Here is a 19587-nt window from a genome sequence, read left to right on the forward strand (position 1 = left end):
AGGATTGCTTGAACTCAAGAGGTGGAGGTTGCAGTGAGCTGAGATCACGCCACTATACTCCAGCCTAGGCAACAGAGCAAGACTTTGTCTCAGAGAAAAAAACAGAAAAACCAAGAGCCCCAAACTCTGCTTGTCTGTCCCCATTTTACGTGTTAAAATTTCATTTCAGTCAGTTGCAGGGAACTTCTTAGTGGAAGATATTCAGATTTCATTTATATGCAAAATCCTTAAGGTACAGATATAATGAAAGAATGATATTGACCTGGAAAATCTTATCTGTGAACCGTAATTGAAATGTTTATTTCTTTGTAGACTGTTTTATCATCAGAATTATTGTCTCTGGCAGTATTAACTATGCAAACTTCTTTCTTATAATATTTTTATAGTTCAGCTAATCATAACCACATGATGGCACTACTCCAGCAGTTGCTCCATAGTGACTCACTGTCATCATCTTGGAGGGACATCATCGTGTCATTGGTCTGCCAGGTTGTTCAGACAGTCCGACCTGATGTCAAGAACCAGGATGATGACATGGATATCCGTCAGTTTGTCCACATCAAAAAAGTGAGCTCTGCTAATGTTTTACTAATGCTAGGAAGTGATGAGGCAGGACTGATTATAATTTTTCTCTTAATGGTAATCTAAAAGGAGTCATTACCCTGAGGGTTGCTAGATGAGGAGTAGGAGGTTTTGCTGTCTGCTTTGTTTGTTAGCAGTGCACTTAGGAGTCATGGAAGCCACGCATAGGAAGTGAGAGGTGAATGGAAAGGATGAGTTATATCAGAGATGGGTTGGGAACTCAAACCGATACAGGTTCTTCCTTACTTACTTCCTCTTCTTGACACGTCAGCTATGAGAAACCCTATTCTCACAGATTATGATCACTGTTCTGAGGAAAAGCAGTGGGTAATTTGCTTTATTTAGATCAAGCTTGTCCAACTCGTGGCCTGTGGGCTGCATGCTGCCCAAGAGTGCTTTGAATCCAGCCCAACACCAATTCGTAAACTTTCTTAAAATATTACGACATTTTTTGTGATTTTTTTTTAAGCTCATCCACTGTTGTTAGTGTATTTTATGTGTGGCCCAATACAATTCATTTTCCAGTGAGGCCCAGGGAAGTCAAAAGACTGGACACCTCTGATTTAGATAGTAATGGAGTCCTGTGTGTGCTTTTTCCCTGTGATATTTAATTTAAACAGTAGTGTTAACTGCCACATGGCACTAGTTTATTCAGTCAGTGAGTACTTTAGAGTCCTAGTATAGTACATTAGAGAATAGGGGATGGGAAAACAGAGTCATACAGAGATGCCACTGATCATTGGTTGAAAGGAACAATTATTTCCTGAAATTTTTTGTTCTTATTTGATTACACAATAGTTAAAAAGAAATGGAAAGAAATAATAGCCTACATCTGACTAGATTCTAAGCATGTTATTATTGAATTTTATTGTTTTCTTAATTGTTCCATTAGATCCCAGGTGGAAAGAAGTTTGATTCTGTGGTTGTCAATGGCTTTGTTTGTACCAAGAACATTGCACATAAAAAGGTAATGTGATTCAGTTCAGCGGTGAAGTTCAGCAAACCATGGCTGTGTGCTTAGGTAACAAGTTGGGGCACCTTAGTCATGGAAGAAATGGACAATGGACAATGAAAGGCAGCTGTGTCTGCCATAGGGGTGAAATTTGGTAGGTTCAGGGAAGATTTCCCAGAGCTGAGGATGAATGGATTGGAATTTGAATAATGGGAATTCACCAGACAGAAGGAGGAAGTGGGGAGGATCAGGCTTCTAGATCAGCAGAATGATAAGATACTAGCATTATTTATCTCCTGATCCCATTACATCTTAGGGAGACAGGGTTTCTTTAGTAGGCTGGAGTCCTTCCAGAGGCTTAGCATTCTAAAGCTGATAGCTCTTCTAGTGCTAGGCTACAGAGCTGTCAGTTTTCTTCTGTTATCCTTCTCATCTTATGTCTTTGTAGCACTAGCACAAAGGAGTGGAGTGAGATAACCTGGGGTGTTACGGAGACTCTGAGCTCCTAAGGTGTAATATGGGCAATATAAATGAAGCTGGAGGAAACAGGCAAGGGCTTTGTATCTCATTAAAGGTCTTGAACTTTATTCTGAAGTCTTTTGATTCTCAGAGTGTAGTGTACATACATTGAGATCACATGTGGACCTTTTAAAAATGTCTGTTCCCAGCCTAACCCCTAGAAATTCTCATTCAGTAGGTTAAGGGCAATGGGAATGTATGGATGTTAGGGAAATGGTGGTACCATATTTAAAGTAGGCACTAGACCGAGCGTGTAATCCTGGCACTTTGGCAGGCCGGGGCAGGCGGATCACAAGGTCAGGAGTTTGAGACCAGCCTGGCCAATAGGGTGAAACCCCATCTCTACTAAAAATACAAAAAAATTAGCCAGGCATAGTGGCGTGTGCCTGTAGTCTCAGCTACTTGGGAGGCTGAGGCAAAAGAATCGCTTGAACGCGGGAGGTGAAGGTTGCAGTGAGCTGAGATCACGCCACTGCAGTCCAGCCTGGGTGACAGAGCGAGACTCTGTCTCCAAAAAAACAAAAAAAAAGATTCGTGACAATTGTTAGTGACCATAGATAAATAAAAATATGCTTGGCTTCAATTGTTTACTTATCGCATATTTTATTGCAGTAATTCCACATTAGTCAGTATTTCTACACAGAATCTTACCACACATTACCCTTTAAAGGAGAACTTTAAACCAAATTAAATGATATTTGTTGAATTAAGAGGTAAATATGTTATGCCTTCTCAGAAAGTGAAGAAAATTTGTATGTAGGTGTGGTGGAAACATATGCATGAATGACTGTCTTGTCCCACTGATTAGAGATAGTCTTTGATTTGTAGTTGCTACGAAGTGTCCTGAATTGAGTTTCGCAGCTAGTGAGTCACTGTTTTTGGAACTGTTTGCTGTTTGGGGTCCATAAACTTGGTCAGCCTGAAACCTCAATTGCTATTCTGCCTGTGGCTGTAAGGTTAGGGTATATTGTTAGAGTTTCTGCTTGAGATGCTTTCACATTTTCTTTTTGAACTTCATGTTACCTATTTTAGCTTGCCGCCTTAATGATTGGAAATGTTTTCTGTTAGAAATATGTTCAGGAGGCATTTTAATTCTTTTCTCCCTCTTCTCCTCTTGAATTTTAGAAAGACTGAAATATGCTTTTAAAGTTGCTTATTTCTTGGAGTTTGTGAAGTAACCCGTTATTAAATACTGCTCCCTCCGTGCACACTCAGGGCATGATGTCTCTTCTTACAACATCAGAAATGAAAAAAAAAAAAGTTAAGAAAATAGAAGATCAAAGTAGTATTAAGAAAGCAAAGCCAATTTTTGAAGAATTTTGCATTGTTCTGAACATATTATTTGCTTTGAAAAAATTTAATACCGTAAAAGAACTAAATGAGAGTATATTAATACTAATATGAGATACATTAAGTTAGTAGGAATTATGAACAATATAGATTTAAAGTTATAATTAAAGGAGGGCTGTAAAATGCAAACCTTTAAAAACTTTAACAAACTGTTCTTTTTTTGGTAGATGAATTCTTGTATTAAAAACCCCAAAATTCTTCTGTTGAAGTGTTCCATTGAGTATCTCTACAGAGAAGAAACTAAGTTTACTTGCATTGATCCTATTGTGCTTCAGGTAATAATTTACTACTGAAAATAATAATTTGGAGGGATGTTTGTGTATCATGATGCTTATAAATTCTTAATGATTTTGACTTAATTCTAACTGATTAAATTGGATAGGCAAACTTGATAGCTTACCAAAACCTCTGTCACTCATTATTTTTAAAGTTTCAAAGTGTTAAAAGTAACATGTAACTGTTCAAGAATATAAGGAAGAAAAGGTGAAAATCCAAATACTGGTTTCCCTTTCCCACTTAATCCAAATACTAGTTTGGATTAAGTATTTAATTCTCACAGTAAATCAGACCGTGAGAATTTCTTGAACTTACCAGATTTCTAATGGAATCTCTGGTTTGTAATACAGTTTATGCTACTAAAACACATTTCTAGAACACCAGTTAGCTTATATGTAGTTGGCAAACAGAATAATGTCAGATGGAAGTTGTGTTGGTTTCTAAGTGGTTTTTCCTAAGCAAGGAGGCCCCGAATAGCTGCAGTAGGTTATAACCCTCAGCCGGAAAGGAAAACAGTCTCAGCTGAGCTGCTACACAGGCAGAAACCCTTCCAGCTCTATTTTAAGAAAGTAAAAGTGAGCTTTTGCTTGCAGGGCTGTTTCCCCAGGGAGGTACACCCACATCTCTGGTTCTTGGTAGCTTTACTGCTCAGAGCTCCATTTCCAGTTGTAGCATTGCAATAGTTTTTGTGCATTTAATTTCACTTGAGGCAGCCTCATGCCATACGAAGTTCTCTGCCTGGGCTCTCCGTGATTCCTCTTAAGGTACCAGTTATTATTTTTGTTAGTGCTGAAGATATAAAATTGCATAGGTTTTAAGTTTTCTGCCCCAGCTCCTTTTCTGCCATAAATGCTATTAATTTTGTTTTGTGGTTATTCAAAATGGAAGCTTTTTAGGAATGTGTGTATTATATTACAGTGGAAACACTTATATTGGGTTCCAGAAACATTTAGGAAAAGTATTACTTGAAAATTCCTAGGAAAATACATTTTTTCAAGAGTGATAGGAGCAATCACTTTTGTCCTGATTTCGTAGATAACAATAAGAGAAACTGAGTTGTAGTAAAAGGGACAGTGCTTTATAAAACTCTGCTGTATTACTTAAGAACTCTGTGAGCTGGGGCTGTTTTCTCTTTGGAATTCAGCTGTGCCATCAGTAAAAACGATGGATTTTGACTAGACATTTTAGTAGAGAACTCTAAAGGAATAAAGGGAAATACAATAATTATGTTCATGGAACCTAAGATAATTTGATGCTGGAGGTTTTGTTGATTCCACAGAAGATTGTCAGCAGAAGACTTTTACATGATCAGATCAGAATTGCTTTGACTGAGATGCATCCTGGTTGCAGAGATGTTAAAATTCGTAAAATTGTATGTCTTGGAATTGATGAACTAGATTAATTGTAATCTACAGGTGTTTGTTTACTTAAAGTTACAGCTAAATTTATTCACATTATTATTACTCTATGTTTACAATCAGGTTAATAGACTAAAGATTTTTTGTTAGAGAGGTATGCTGTGGGGGATTGTACTTAGGAAACATGGTTTAACTCACTAACAAAGCATCTTGTTCATCAAAACTTTCAAACATAGTTTTTATTATACCTTTAACTCCTGCCCTACTTAAACTTCTTAGTTTAAATTGATAGAAAATATCAGCTGATTTGAGCTTTTTCTGAATTAATAGAAAGTACCAGCTCATTTGAGTTTTTTTAATCTGATGTGGAATAACGAATCAGAGAAGAAGCTGAAAGATAGATATTCAGAAAAAGGAGGATGAGAAACAAAGGTCAAGGAGATAATTAGCCTGTGACTTTTTACTTTCTTTACAAGGCCAGGTCTACTAGATCTCTTGGTTCACCACTGCTGTGCTTATGGCCTACTTTCTGATACTCTTCCCTTGCTGAGCTTGGACAAGGCCTCCTTTTTGACATGGTATTTCATGAGTAGTCATGATAGTTGATTAGAATTGGAACTGGAAGGAAAGTTATTTGCCATCTTTGTACTACCACAGGCAGAAACTTAAAAAAAAAACAAAAAAACAGATTCTGATTGTACTTTATTAGAGCTGAACAAATAAAATTATTTTAAATGCTGTTAAATTGCAAGTTAGTAAGTAGAGTAGGAAATTAACACATTTTAGGAAAAAAATCCATTTTGTTAATAATGGGAGAATTTGGAATAAATAGTATCAGTAAAACAAAGGCAAGAAGCAATATACTTCATAATAGGGCAAGTTTACTGCAGTGAGTAGGCTCATCCATTACGGGTGGTAAGGGACGTGAATACAGTCTTGCTCAGAAAACACTTTGGGCACATGGAGTAGGAGTGGCAAACATGCTTATCTTTAGTTGTCTCCCATCTGGAGCCCAGAAATACTATGAAGCAATTAGTGAATTGTATTGTTTTAACTCTGGTTGTTATTTACAATATTCATTTCTTTCTTATTTTTTCTTTTTTTTGAGATGAAGACTTGCTCTTGTCCTCTAGGCTGGAGTGCAGTGCCGTTATCTTGGCTCACTGAAACCTCTGCCTCCCAGGTTCAAGCTATTTTCCTGCCTCAGCCTCCCAAGTAGCTGGGATTACAGGTGCCTGTCACCACGCCCGGCTAATTTTTGTATTTTTTAGTAGAGACGGGGTTTCATTGTGTTGGCCAGGCTTGTCTTGAACTCCAGACGTCAGGTGATCCACCTGCCTCGGCCTCCCAAAGTGCTGGGATTATGGGCGTGAGCCACCGTACCCAGCCACAATATTCATTTCTTTTGAAATTAAACCTTTGTGATAAAATTATATTAGCATTATGTTTGAGATCTTTAACTGTGGCTGTTCTAGGTATTATATGATGTGTTGGGAAATTGGAATTAGGAAGTTGCTGAAGTAGCATCTGTTAAAGAGTTATTTATTCAGATATCCAGAAAGAGAGATAACTCATTTTGGTTTCAGAATGTAGAGGAGAGAATTTGTAACCATATTAAAACCACTTAGGGCTGGGCACAGTGGCTGACACTTATCATTACACTTTTGGAGCTGAAGGCAGGACGATTGCTTGAGGCCAGGAGTTCAAGACCAGCCTGGGTAACATAGTGAGACCCTGTCTCTACAAAAAAAATAGAAAATATTAGCCAGGCATTGTGATGTGTGCCTGTAGTCCTAGAAGAGTGAAGCAGGAGGATTGCTTGAGCCCAGGACTTTGAGGTCACAGTAAGCTATGATGGCACCTCTGCGCTCCAGCCTGGGTGACAGAATGAGACCCCATCTCTTAAAACAAACAAACAAACAAACAAACTTAGAAATGGCTTTTATTTTGGGAGTTTTGAGGTTAGGTTTTTTTGTTGTTCTTGCTTTTTTAACCTCTGAACTAGCTAATTGCATTCTTGGCTTTTAAATTAAGAATTGAAAATCTTTCAAGGAAAATTAGTTGGAGAATGGAATTTCTTCTGAAACTCTTGTGAGCATAATCAAGTTTAGAATGACGAATGAGATTCTTACTTTGTTTGAATTAATTTGCTTACAGACTTATTTGTGGATGAAGAAAATTTAGGCTAAGATTGATAATAATAGTGAAGCTATCTTGATATTTTAATATGTCCAGATATTGCGTTTTACCAGGTGTGATATTTCTGATTTATCTTACTTAGGAAAGAGAATTCTTGAAGAATTATGTTCAGCGAATAGTTGATGTTCGACCCACCTTGGTTCTAGTTGAGAAAACAGTGTCTCGGATTGCCCAGGACATGTTATTGGAACATGGTATTACTTTGGTCATTAATGTAAAATCGGTGAGTGTTTTTATTTTTCTATTTTGTTTTTTCTACTTATTTTAAAAAATTGCAGCTTTTGAATTTATATGTACGTATGGTAGGTATACAAGAATCTTAGTCTTTGCTGTTCCATATGTATTGAAAGTGGGTCAGAAGATACGGCACCTATTTAATTAAGATTGAGAATCTCAGACTGGAAGAAAGTGTAATTGATTATGTAATGCTTATTATTGATGTCTACAAGACCAAAAGTGAAATGGACATTAGTTAATCACTAGGTATTCGTTGATCCTTCATTTTCGTTGGAGAATTGCTCAAGCAGAAAATGTTCTCTCCGTTCAAAAGTTTACCCTCTGCAGAATAGGGGCCAATTCTAGGAAGTTGTTTTTTCTCCTCACAGCATCTTGTGGTAATCCATGATGCTTAAATGCATTTTGATAATGTTATTAATATGAGTAAGGTTTCAGTGGGCACATATTGATTACTAAGCAACTAAATATAGAAGAATCCGGAATAAAAAAATTCATCATATATTTATTAAAAAGGAAATTTATTGTGAATGTTATTTTTAAATTTTTCCATCACTTTTCCAGATTAAATTTGCAAAGATTTTTATTCTTCTCTAGTTTTGTAATATAATGTTTTTGTGTATTGTAGCAAGTTTTGGAACGAATCAGTCGAATGACCCAAGGTGATTTAGTGATGTCGATGGACCAGCTGCTTACGAAACCACACCTGGGCACTTGTCACAAATTTTATATGCAGATATTTCAGTTGCCTAATGGTGAGTGATCTTTAGCATAGGTTGACCTGAGGAAAAGAGTTAACTTATCACTACTACAATGTTTACTTACTAGGAAATATCTATTAATAGTAGGCGAGGATAGGCAACTGTGGTCTTATTCATGTAAGAGTTTTTCTTTTACAGATGTTAAGAGAGTGAATTGATTCTATTTGGACTTCCGGATTGCCACCTCCACCATCTTAACTTTTTGTTTGTTTTTATTTGTAGAGCAAACCAAGACGCTGATGTTTTTTGAAGGTTGTCCACAGCACCTAGGCTGTACAATCAAGCTGAGAGGAGGCTCTGATTATGAGCTGGCTCGAGTTAAGGAGATCCTAATATTTATGATCTGTGTTGCTTATCATTCTCAACTAGAAATCTCCTTTCTCATGGATGAATTTGCTATGCCTCCCACATTAATGCAAAACCCTTCATTCCATTCCCTGATTGAGGGACGAGGGCATGAGGGGACTGTCCAAGAGCAGTACGGTGGAGGTTCCCTCCCCTGGGATCCTGACATCCCTCCTGAGTCTCTGCCCTGTGATGATAGCAGTTTGCTGGAATCGAGGATTGTGTTTGAGAAGGGTGAGCAGGAAAATAAAAATGTTCCACAGGCTGTTGCCTCTGTGAAGCATCAGGAACATAGCACAACAACTTGCCCGGTGGGTCTTGCTTGTGCTTTCTTTCCACCTGTACCGGAATCATTGTTGCCACTCCCTGTGGATGACCAACAAGATGCTTTAGGCAGTGAGCAGCCAGAGAGTTTGCAGCAAACAGTTGTGCTGCAGGATCCCAAAAGCCAGATAAGAGCCTTTAGAGACCCTCTACAGGATGACACTGGATTATATGTTACTGAGGAAGTCGCCTCTTCTGAAGATAAACGAAAGACTTATTCTTTGGCCTTTAAGCAGGAATTGAAAGATGTGATCCTCTGTATCTCCCCAGTAATCACATTCCGAGAACCCTTTCTTTTAACTGAAAAGGGGATGAGATGCTCTACCCGAGATTATTTTGCAGAGCAGGTTTACTGGTCTCCTCTCCTCAATAAAGAATTCAAAGAAATGGAGAACAGGAGGAAGAAACAGCTGCTCAGGGATCTCTCTGGACTTCAGGGCATGAACGGAAGTATTCAGGCCAAGTGTATTCAAGTCTTACCCTCACATGAGCTTGTGAGCACTAGAATTGCTGAGCATCTGGGCGATAGCCAGAGCTTGGGTAGAATGCTGGCCGATTATCGAGCCAGAGGAGGAAGAATTCAGCCCAAAAATTCAGACCCTTTTGCTCATTCAAAGGATGCATCAAGTACTTCAAGTGGCAAATCAGGAAGCAAAAATGAGGGTGATGAAGAGAGAGGGCTTATTCCGAATGATGCTGTGTGGTCAACAAAGGTGAGCCAGACCACTTTTTGATGCTCCTGTACATTAGGATGTGTTGAGTGACTCCTCTAAGGCAGGCTAAAAAATCAGTTTGGCAGACTGCATGCAGATTTGTGAAATACTTCTTCTCCTGTGCTATTTTTGTTTTTGTCTTGAGTTTGCTGGCTTATGTGTTACTTTAATACGTATGAAGCAGAATTGTAATGAAACTGGGTTTCAGGGTTTTAAGATGAGCTTATAGTAAGCTAGGCAGATCCTTGAAGTAAAGGGAAATGGGGAGCTGCTTAAAATTTCTGACAACATGACTTGGATGTGGTATGATAATCCTGGATCCTAGTGTCAGGGAGTGAGAGATGGAAGCTTATTGTAGGAAATAGATGTGTTTTTTAAAAAAAAGTTAGCAGGAAATAGATTTGTTTTCTAAAAAAAGTTAGCTCTATTTTTTTTCTTTAACATAAAACATTTTACCTTGTTATTTAACTACGACAGTGACCTTTTTGTTTCTAGGCATAAATTGACAGCAAATTAAGGAAGGTTTATAGATCTATTATTGATAATAATGCAGTAAAACTAATTAACAAATCCATTACTAGATGAGGAAATGCAATTGTTTAATAAAGCGAAAAGATGTCCAATTTCACCAGTAGTCAAGGAAGTGCTAAATAATATATGTTCAATTTCCCTAGTAGTCAAGGAAGTGCTAAATAATAGTATGCTAAATAATTTTTTATTTGTGAGACTGGCAAAAAGGAAAGTGATAAAAGACCCATGGTTAATGATGGCATGGAAAAACACCTTTCATAAATTTCATGTAAGCTTATACAAATGTATGTGTATGTACATTTGTATAAATTTATACAAATTTATAGAAAGTGATAGGAAAGTCTCTTACTAATTTACACATACATGTATATGCCTTTGACCCAGGACTCCAACTTTTTATAATCTATCCTGCAGAAATAATTAAGTGTGCTTATATAAGGGTGCTTTCATTTTGTAAGAATATATGTACAAAGATGTTTATTGAAACAGTTTAATGATGAGCAAGATCTCAAGTCATTTAATGACTTGGATAAAGCCCATGATATATTTGAAGTGTTAAAAAGCAAGTTATATTTTAATATGTTTTGCATTATTCCATATTTATAAAAACAAAACCCCCTGTGTGTACTTAGGTAGGAAGTGATGTGTGTATGTGGGACAGGTGTGTAAACTAGCAAAAAGAATAGATATTTTAAAACCACAGAGTCAAACTGCTCAGCTTCAGTGGTAGAGGAGAATCATAGGAGGAGAGGTTTTGTGTATTTTATGAACTTCTTCAAATGCTTCTATACTATTTCAGTTTTAACAGAGAGCTGGTTTTCCCTTTGTAATGATCAAAAACAGGCATAAGCATAGATAAATATACACCTTAGAATTTAGATTTCTGGGTGTCTCAGATTGATGTTATTATATCCCATCAGTTCAGATTGTTAAATATGGATATATTTAATTTTTCTTCTAAAATAATGTAGTGCAGTTTTGTAAATTAAAGAGTAAGTTAAGAAAACAGGCTATCTAGACATCGTTTTGTGTTTTTAAGTTTAACTTAAACTTTTTGAGTTGTCTTTTCTCAAAAACCAACTGCCCTTCTTCCTTTTATTTAGTTTCCTGTAGTTGTAAGTCTTGACCAGAGCCCCTACAGTGATAATTGGAGGCTTTACAAATAGAGTGGAGTGTATTTGGTGCAGTGGAGTTGAATGTGGTTGCAGTCGCTTGCTCATCCATTCATTACTTCTTTTAAATGTAGGTGGACTGTCTGAATCCCATTAACCACCAGAGACTGTGTGTGCTCTTCAGCAGCTCTTCTGCCCAGTCCAGCAATGCTCCCAGTGCCTGTGTCAGTCCTTGGTAGGATTTTTTTCACCCTACACTATTCCACTTAAAAACAGAATTCCAGCAATTAAAAAAAAAACAAAAACAAAACAGTCCTTAGGACCTGTATTTAAGTACGTGGTCATATATGAATTGATAGAACTTTTAAACTTGTGAAGTAAATGTGAAAATACATGTTTATTCATGAGTAGAAGTAAATGAGAGTACATTAAGAGTGAAAAAATGTGAGGGATGGAAGAGAAATTTGTATTGGTTGACTTTCCCTTATCTGAAATGCTTGGGACCAGAAGTGTTTTGGATTTAATATTTTTTCAAATTTGGAAATATTTCCATATACTTAATGAGATATCTTGGGGATGGGACCCAAGTCTAAACATGAAATTCATTTATATTTCATATACACCTTGTACACGTAGCCTGAAGTTAATTTTATATAAGATTTGTAATAATTTTATGTATAAAACAAAAGTTTGTATACATTGAACTATCAGAAAACAAAGGTTTCAGTTGTGGAATTTCCCACTTGCGGTGTCATGTCAGGGCTCAAAAAGTTTCAGATTTGGGAGCATTTTGGATTTTGGATTTTCAGATTAGGGATGCCCAACCTGTACTTAAAAAGGCGAGAAAGTTGACACACAAAAGCTTGTTTAGAAGCATTTTGATGATAGTATGTGCATTTTAGGCAGGTTTCCTTCAGGCATAATTTTTATAAAAGCAGTCAACCTTTTGCATTATTAGTGGGTTTTAGTCTAAAACTTAATTTTAAGTAGATTGATAAAAACTGAAGTATATTTTGTGTTTTAAATTATTTGTTTCAGATTACTGTCATGAAAACCTCACACAGATGTACATAGCCTTACATTACATAGTTCACCTTTAGTTTTAAAAGTACTATGGAACATAACTGCTTTTTTGGGGGCACTGTTTCCATGCCAAAACATATTCTGTGTTTTAATTTTGGATACCTGAAACACATATTTCCAACAGTGAGCTCATGTTTTCTTCCAGTAGTGTAGCTTCAGCAGGCAGACTTGGGGCTGGCAGAGCCCATAGGAATTTTCTCTGGGAGTTTATAGGTCAAGGCTTGAATAAGATGTGGATTTCAGCAGTTATATAGCCAGACCGTCTTGTGAGCATTTATAGGTTAGATAAAAAGGAAATGGCACTTTAGCAAGAGCTGCTGTTTTCTATGCTCAGTAAAGGCATGGTCAAGAGAGTAGGAGACAGGAGTCCCGCCTTGTGTTGACAGGGCTTAAGCCTTTGTAAGGAAACGGTTACCTCTTCTTAACTCAAATCAGTTTTACTCAATTAATATTATAATTTATGCATCCTCATTAGTTTCATAAGATACTAGTGGATTGGGAGTGAAAAAATTGCTATAGGGTGGCAAGTCTAAACTTGTTTTATTGGATGAGCTAAAACCTGCTTCATAATAACAAAGAACATTACCTGCTTTAATACTTCATTGAAAGTACCATACGTTTAATAGGTAATTATAATTTGTGGTCTCATGAAATGTCTTTGGTGCATGGTAATTCTTATGTTTCCAAGAGGTGGTTTCTTCTTTTAGGATTGTAACAATGGAATTTTATGGAAAGAATGATCTTACATTAGGAATATTTTTAGAGAGATACTGTTTCAGGTAAGAACATATTTCTTCCTTCTGTTCCATTACACATTTTTGACGCTGAAAATTTCAACCTAAAATGTAAACATGAGTTGGATGTCAGGTGACTGTTACATAATCCTCACTTTCATGGTGCATATCAGAGTATATAATTCAAAGAAGTAATCTATTTCATATTTAGACTGAGATCCCTTATCCAGAACATTCCTCATATCTCTGCCCATCTAATTACCCTACCCTCGACATTTTTCAGATACCTGTTTTTTTACAGTGATTCAAATGAGAGGTAAAATGTTGGAATCATCTAGACCTCAGTTTAAGTCTTAGCATCATCACTCGCCACTTACATGACAAAGCTCTTTACTGGTCCCCTTTATAGGGAATAACAATCCCCAGAATTGTCAGAAGGTAAAAGGAAATGTTTTAAAATTGTTTGGCAAATAGAAGGTGCTTAACAAGTGGAAACCGTCACCATGCTATAGCTGAAGACAGAATGTTCAGCTGCAGGCCCAGAGCAGCATGAGTACCTTGTGCAGATTGCCCACTAGTCATGCTGCACTTTGACAGTAGTTCTGATTTCTGTTTCATGCTTAATATGAGAAGGGCTCTTTTGTTTGTCAAAGGCCTTCTTATCAGTGTCCAAGCATGTTCTGTGATACCCCCATGGTACATCATATTCGGCGCTTTGTTCATGGCCAAGGCTGTGTACAGATAATCCTGAAGGAGTTGGATTCTCCAGTACCTGGATATCAACATACAATTCTTACATATTCCTGGTGTAGAATCTGCAAACAGGTAAATAGACCGTATTACTATATTTTATTTGCCATTTATTTCTTTATTTGTATAGTTTTTTTTTGAGGGCAAGGTTTCCTGTATTGTATTGGATTTGTCATTTGTCATTGAGCTCTATTTATCATTGTTATTTTACCTCCCATTGCTGTATGTTCAATCTAGTATTTGTTTTTTGAAGATCTCTTCTTAGGAATGTATCAGTCATTAAATAAAATACAAGCACCTTGTACAGTAAAGTATCTTGAGGTTGTATCTTGACAGTTCTCAATTATGTTTGTTCATTCAACAAACATTTAGCACCATTTATGTGCCAGATACTATGCTAGGCCCTAGGAAAAAAAAAAGAATAAGGAATGACTTCTGTTCTCTAGGGGAGGAGACAGATTTGTACAGCAATAACTGCAGTATAGTAGGATATTTGTGTAACAGATTTGAGCCTGTATCAACATTTCTGTCCACATACAGGTGAGACCATGTTGAAATTGATCTCTACTGGTTTTTATGTACATTCTTGAGAAAAGAGCACGTGTTTTGTTTTTTCTTTGTGCCTTTCTTTACTTTTCTAACTCTGGGGCAAATATTTGGTGCCAATATTGTTTTTTTTTTTTTTAATATATGATTTTTATCCAGACTGCTTGCAATCTGGATAAAATGTTCCAAATTTAACTCATTGCCTTAATTGGGTTATTTCTTTTTTTTTTTTGAGATGGAGTCTTGCTCTATCGCCCAGTCTGGAGTACAGTCATGTGATCTCAGCTCACTGCAACCTCTGTCTCCCAGGTTCAAACTCTTCTCCTGCCTCAGCCTCTGGAGTAGCTGGGACTACAGGTGTACGCCACTACGCCCAGTTAATTTTTGTATTTTTAGTAGAGACAAGGTTTCACTATGTTGGCCAGGCTGGTCTCAAACTCCTGACCTTGGGTGATCCGCCCCCCTCAGCCTCCCAAAGTGTTGGGATTACAGGCGTGAGCCATGGTGCCTGGCCTTAATTGGGTTATTTTGAAGTGTGCTTTTGGACAGCGCATGTGGGAATTACATATAAAATAGCATGACCTACATTAATCAGTGGTAGAGAAGGGCAAAATCAAAGTTGCACCTGCATCAGCAAACATATTGACATAAAATTATTTCTAGCAATTCTCAGTCATAGTTTCATACTTGTTCTTACAGACTTTAGTTCCTATTAGATAGCTGATAATAGTTTGTTGTAGAATATGGTAACTGGGTAGACTGACCATCGTTGTAAATGAATAACTTAAATTTGATCTTTATGACTTACATGCTTTGCTATATGCACTTTATTTTAAAACAAAAACTTGTGTTTTTTTATGCTAGAAAGGAAAAGGTAAGTTTTGTTACACTAAAATGAAAAACTTCCAGTGCCAAGGAAAAATACAACATATATGACTAAACATATGTAATATCAAATTTCTATAAGCCATGGTAATAGAAAAATGGGCAGAGGACATGACAATGCAATTTAATGCAAATGGTTACTAGTACAAATAAATGTTATTCATTAGTAGTCAAATAAGCACAAAGAAAACCAGTAAAATCTCTTTAAAGTTTTTTCTTTATGGGATTACATTTCAAAAATTTCAATTCTAATTCCTAGGATTGGGTGAGAAAGTGGGGGAAATTGATATTCTTAAATACTGTTGGAGACTGTATACACTGGTGCACTTGTTTTGGAAGATAATGTGGCAAAAATTATCAAAGACCATATAAATGTTTATGCCCTTGGACCTACCAATTCCCACCTTTATTAATTTATCCCAAGGGAATAATTGTGGATATTTGTAAATATGTATATACAAGGATGTTTATCAGAACATCATCTCAGTATGGAAAAACTTGTAATGTCTTAAAGGCACATCAATAAGGATTGGTTAAATACATGTCCATTTAATAGGATACTCTGCGGCCATTTGAAAAGTTGTGCAAGAATATTTTATGTGGGCAAATATTCACGATATATTGCTAAGTAAAAGATTATGAAACTAATTATAGGAGTTTTTATTTACAAATGTACTGGCTGTGTGCATGTCCATGTGTGTATGTATATATGTATATGTGTGTGTGTGTGTTATATATGTATAGTAAAATACATCGAAAGTGAACATATACTAGTATACTGATGTTGTTGGTGGGTTTATTGGTGATGCTGCTCTCCTCTACCACCCCCAACTCCACCCACCTTTGAACTTTTCATTCTTCTCTCAATTTTCTGCAGTCAGTATATGTTACATTTGTATCAGAAAAGAAAATGTTGGCCGGGTACGGTGGCTCACACCTGTAATCCCAGCACTTTGGGAGGCTGAGGCGGGTGGATCATGAGGTCAGGAGATCAAGACCATCCTGGCTAACATGGTGAAACCTCATCTCTACTAAAAATACAAAAAATTAGCTGGGCGTGGTGGCGGGTGCTGAGGCAGGAGAATGGCGTGAACCTGGGAGGCGGAGCTTGCAGTGAGCTGAGATCACGCCACTGCACTCCAGCCTGGGTGACAGAGTGAGACTCCGTCTCAAAAAAAAAAAAAAAAAAAAAGAAAATGTTAATTTTTTAAAAAGAGATTCTCAATATGTGATTAGGTAAACTATTTTTGCTGAATTCCAGGTAACACCAGTTGTTGCTCTTTCCAATGAGTCCTGGTCTATGTCATTTGCAAAATACCTTGAACTTAGGTTTTATGGGCACCAGTATACTCGCAGAGCCAACGCTGAGCCCTGTGGTCACTCCATCCATCATGATTATCACCAGTATTTCTCCTATAACCAGATGGTGGCGTCTTTCAGGTAAGAAATCCTAGGAATCTTGTACATGATCTCAGATCTTATAATCCCTTAAGAATTTTTTAACATTTTCACTTGTTACTGCATTGAATTAATTTGTGGGATTCCCCATTTCTACACTTATAAATGCAGAGGACCAGACTGTATTAAGAACTTTCAGTATTATTTTATTTACTTTTTACCCTACGAAATAGTTATTATCCTCACTTACAGAGCTTACGATCTGAACACTTACAGAGCTTTCAGGTGATGGAGTCATGATTTGAACCCTAGTCGATCTACTACCAGCCTCACTCTTTTTTAAAAAAAATTTTTAATATAAAAATTTTAGAAAATTATGAGACAGGATCTCATTGTTACCTAGGCGGGTCTTGAATTGTGCTCAGGTGATGATCTTGCCTCGGCCTTTCGAACTGTGGGAATTAGAAGTGTGAGTCACCATGTCCGGCCCTGGCTTAACTCTTAACCATTGTTTTGGCATCTGATGGCATCTGAAAGTCTGTCAGAATGTTTGCCAAGACATTAACCATCAGAAAGATAATCACATATTTCTAGAACCAAAAGTCTGTGTTCAAAGAATTGATAGTTGCCATTGTGGTATTAAATAATTTGAGAAAGCATTCAGGTTCTACCTTCAAAATATATCCAGAGTCTGAGCACTTTTTACCACCTCTACCACTACCACTTTGGGCTGAGCCTCTGTTATCTTTCACCTGGCCTTAGCCAATCTCCCTTTGACCTTGTCCCTTTAGCCTCTTCTCAACACAGCAGTCAGAGTGGTTCTTTTAAGGGGCAGTCAGCTAAGGCCACTCCTCTGCTCTAGACACTCCAAAGGGTGTCTGTTTCACCTGGAGTAAAAGCCAAAGTCCATTTACTGGCCTTCAATCTACCTGCTCTGGCTGCCTAGGACCTCTCTGCTCTTATCTCCTACTACTCTCTCTTCACTCATCCTGCTGCTGCCCCACTGGCCTCCTGACTGGGCCTCAGGTATGTCAAGTAGGTTCCTGCCTGGGAGCCTTGTGCTTGTTCTCCCTCTTGGAATTGCTCATTCCCAGATACCTGCTTGTTGCTTCTTTGCCTCTTACAGGTCTTTGCTCACATTTCACCTGCCCTGACACTCTCCCATCCTAGCACTCTGCTTCTCTTTCTTGCTATATTTTTCTCCATATACTGAACCTCTGATATGTTTTGTTACTTGAATTTGTTTTATTTGTTACCTGAATCTTGTTTTTCCTGAATTATGAGAACAGGATTTGTTAATGTTATATCCTCAGCACCTAAAACAGTGTCTGGCACATAATAGACCCTCAGGAGATATTTGCTAATTAGAGCTTATTTCCTTTTTTAAGCAAGAGCTTTTAACCGTGCATGTTGGGCCTTGCCAGGGAGTGGGGTTGTAGCATTTGTTGGTCAATATAAACCCTCAGGAGGAAAGGAAACAAAAGACTCATAAAGAATCTTCAGGAGCTGGAGAGGTACTGAATGCCTACAATTAGATGTAGGTATTTTAGTTTCCTTATTAATAGGGATGGTTTATAGCCATCATTTTTGGTTTTACAGCAGATAAAGATAACTTCAAGGGGTAAATGATGGTACTACAGTGTAATGAAAGATAAAACAAAATCCCTCCAGAATTGGGGAGGATATTTATTGTAAGAGCTCAAAATTCTCTTTAATATCTTTGTGATTGTTTTAAAATGCCATTTTATAGAAACTTTTTCTCTTATGCCTCATAGGATTTAGTTGAACATCATGATACAGCTCTATTCAAGATATTAAACTATTTTTCATTTTCTATTGGTCCTTGTATTTTTTTCTGTCAGTTATTCTCCCATTCGGCTTCTTGAAGTATGTGTTCCACTCCCCAAAATATTCATTAAGCGTCAGGCCCCATTAAAAGTGTCCCTTCTTCAGGATCTGAAGGACTTCTTTCAAAAGTAAGTTCAGCTTCTTTTATCATCTTTTTTTTTGTTTATTTACAGCTATTAAAGTATCAGGTTTGTTCATTTTACTTTCTTTGAAAATGTAAATAGCTTTTCTAATTGTATGCTATGCATGCGTGGTGTACAAAAAGAAAATTGTAGACTTTATGGAAAAATAATAAAAAAGAAGCCAAACTCTTTTAGACATAGCAACTTAAAATTTTGAAGTACATCCTTTTAGGTCTTATATGCTCTGCAAAACTGTATGTAATTCTTAATTAGGTAAAACATTATTTTAATTACGTTTTGCACAACTTTTTTTCCTATTTATGTGAAATAGAAAATTTGATTCACTCTTTCTAAAGTGTTCAATGTTCTCTCTATTGTTAGAGTTTCACAGGTATATCTTGCCATTGACGAAAGACTTGCATCTTTGAAAATGGATACATTTAGTAAAACAAGAGAGGAAAAAATGGAAGATATCTTTGCACAGAAAGAGGTAATTTATTTCTTTGGTAGAAAATTCAAAAGTTACTTATTAACTTAATAGAAGTTTATTTTGGGGTATGTCTGTATAGGTCTCTGTCTCCGGAAATTGTTTCTGTTCCTTGTAGATGGAAGAAGGCGAGTTCAAGAACTGGATTGAGAAGATGCAAGCAAGGCTCATGTCTTCCTCTGTAGATACCCCTCAGCAACTACAGTCGGTCTTTGAGTCACTCATTGCCAAGAAACAAAGTCTCTGTGAAGTGCTGCAAGCTTGGAATAACAGGTGTGATTTTGCAGTCTGGTTTTCTTTAATATTATTGCTACATTTGTTCTAATATGATATCTTACAACTTACAAATCTTTAATTATGGATGTTTCATTTTGTGCTCAAGTTAAAGAAGCTTTTGTTTTCCATCACCCTCCTTTCCTCTTTATATTTTAAAATGTATGTGCTATATTTTAGGTAGTTTGTATGTAAAAACCAAAGA

The 19587-nt window shown here is 36.8% G+C and overlaps 1 protein-coding gene across 22 annotated transcripts in view; it reads left to right on the top strand.

Moving 5' to 3' along the window:
- PIKFYVE (phosphoinositide kinase, FYVE-type zinc finger containing) overlaps positions 1-19587 on the top strand; it is a 92469-nt gene that overhangs the window by 49551 nt on the left and 23331 nt on the right. For all 22 annotated transcript variants that reach the window (XR_002516257.2, XR_002516258.2, XM_009182912.4 and 19 more), the window contains 13 exons: positions 387-567; positions 1475-1549; positions 3571-3678; positions 7319-7459; positions 8099-8225; positions 8454-9613; positions 11391-11491; positions 13047-13118; positions 13727-13898; positions 16516-16694; positions 18515-18628; positions 19004-19112; positions 19228-19382. Coding sequence is in view for 20 of the 22 variants with exons in the window: in XM_009182912.4 (XP_009181176.2) it covers positions 387-567; positions 1475-1549; positions 3571-3678; positions 7319-7459; positions 8099-8225; positions 8454-9613; positions 11391-11491; positions 13047-13118; positions 13727-13898; positions 16516-16694; positions 18515-18628; positions 19004-19112; positions 19228-19382 (2694 nt within the window). In the remaining 2 variants the exon portion in view is untranslated. The remainder of the gene's footprint in view (positions 1-386; positions 568-1474; positions 1550-3570; positions 3679-7318; positions 7460-8098; positions 8226-8453; positions 9614-11390; positions 11492-13046; positions 13119-13726; positions 13899-16515; positions 16695-18514; positions 18629-19003; positions 19113-19227; positions 19383-19587) is intronic.

This window comes from Papio anubis, chromosome 10, assembly GCF_008728515.1.
Source record: "Papio anubis isolate 15944 chromosome 10, Panubis1.0, whole genome shotgun sequence".
Classification (NCBI taxonomy): Eukaryota; Metazoa; Chordata; class Mammalia; order Primates; family Cercopithecidae; genus Papio; species Papio anubis.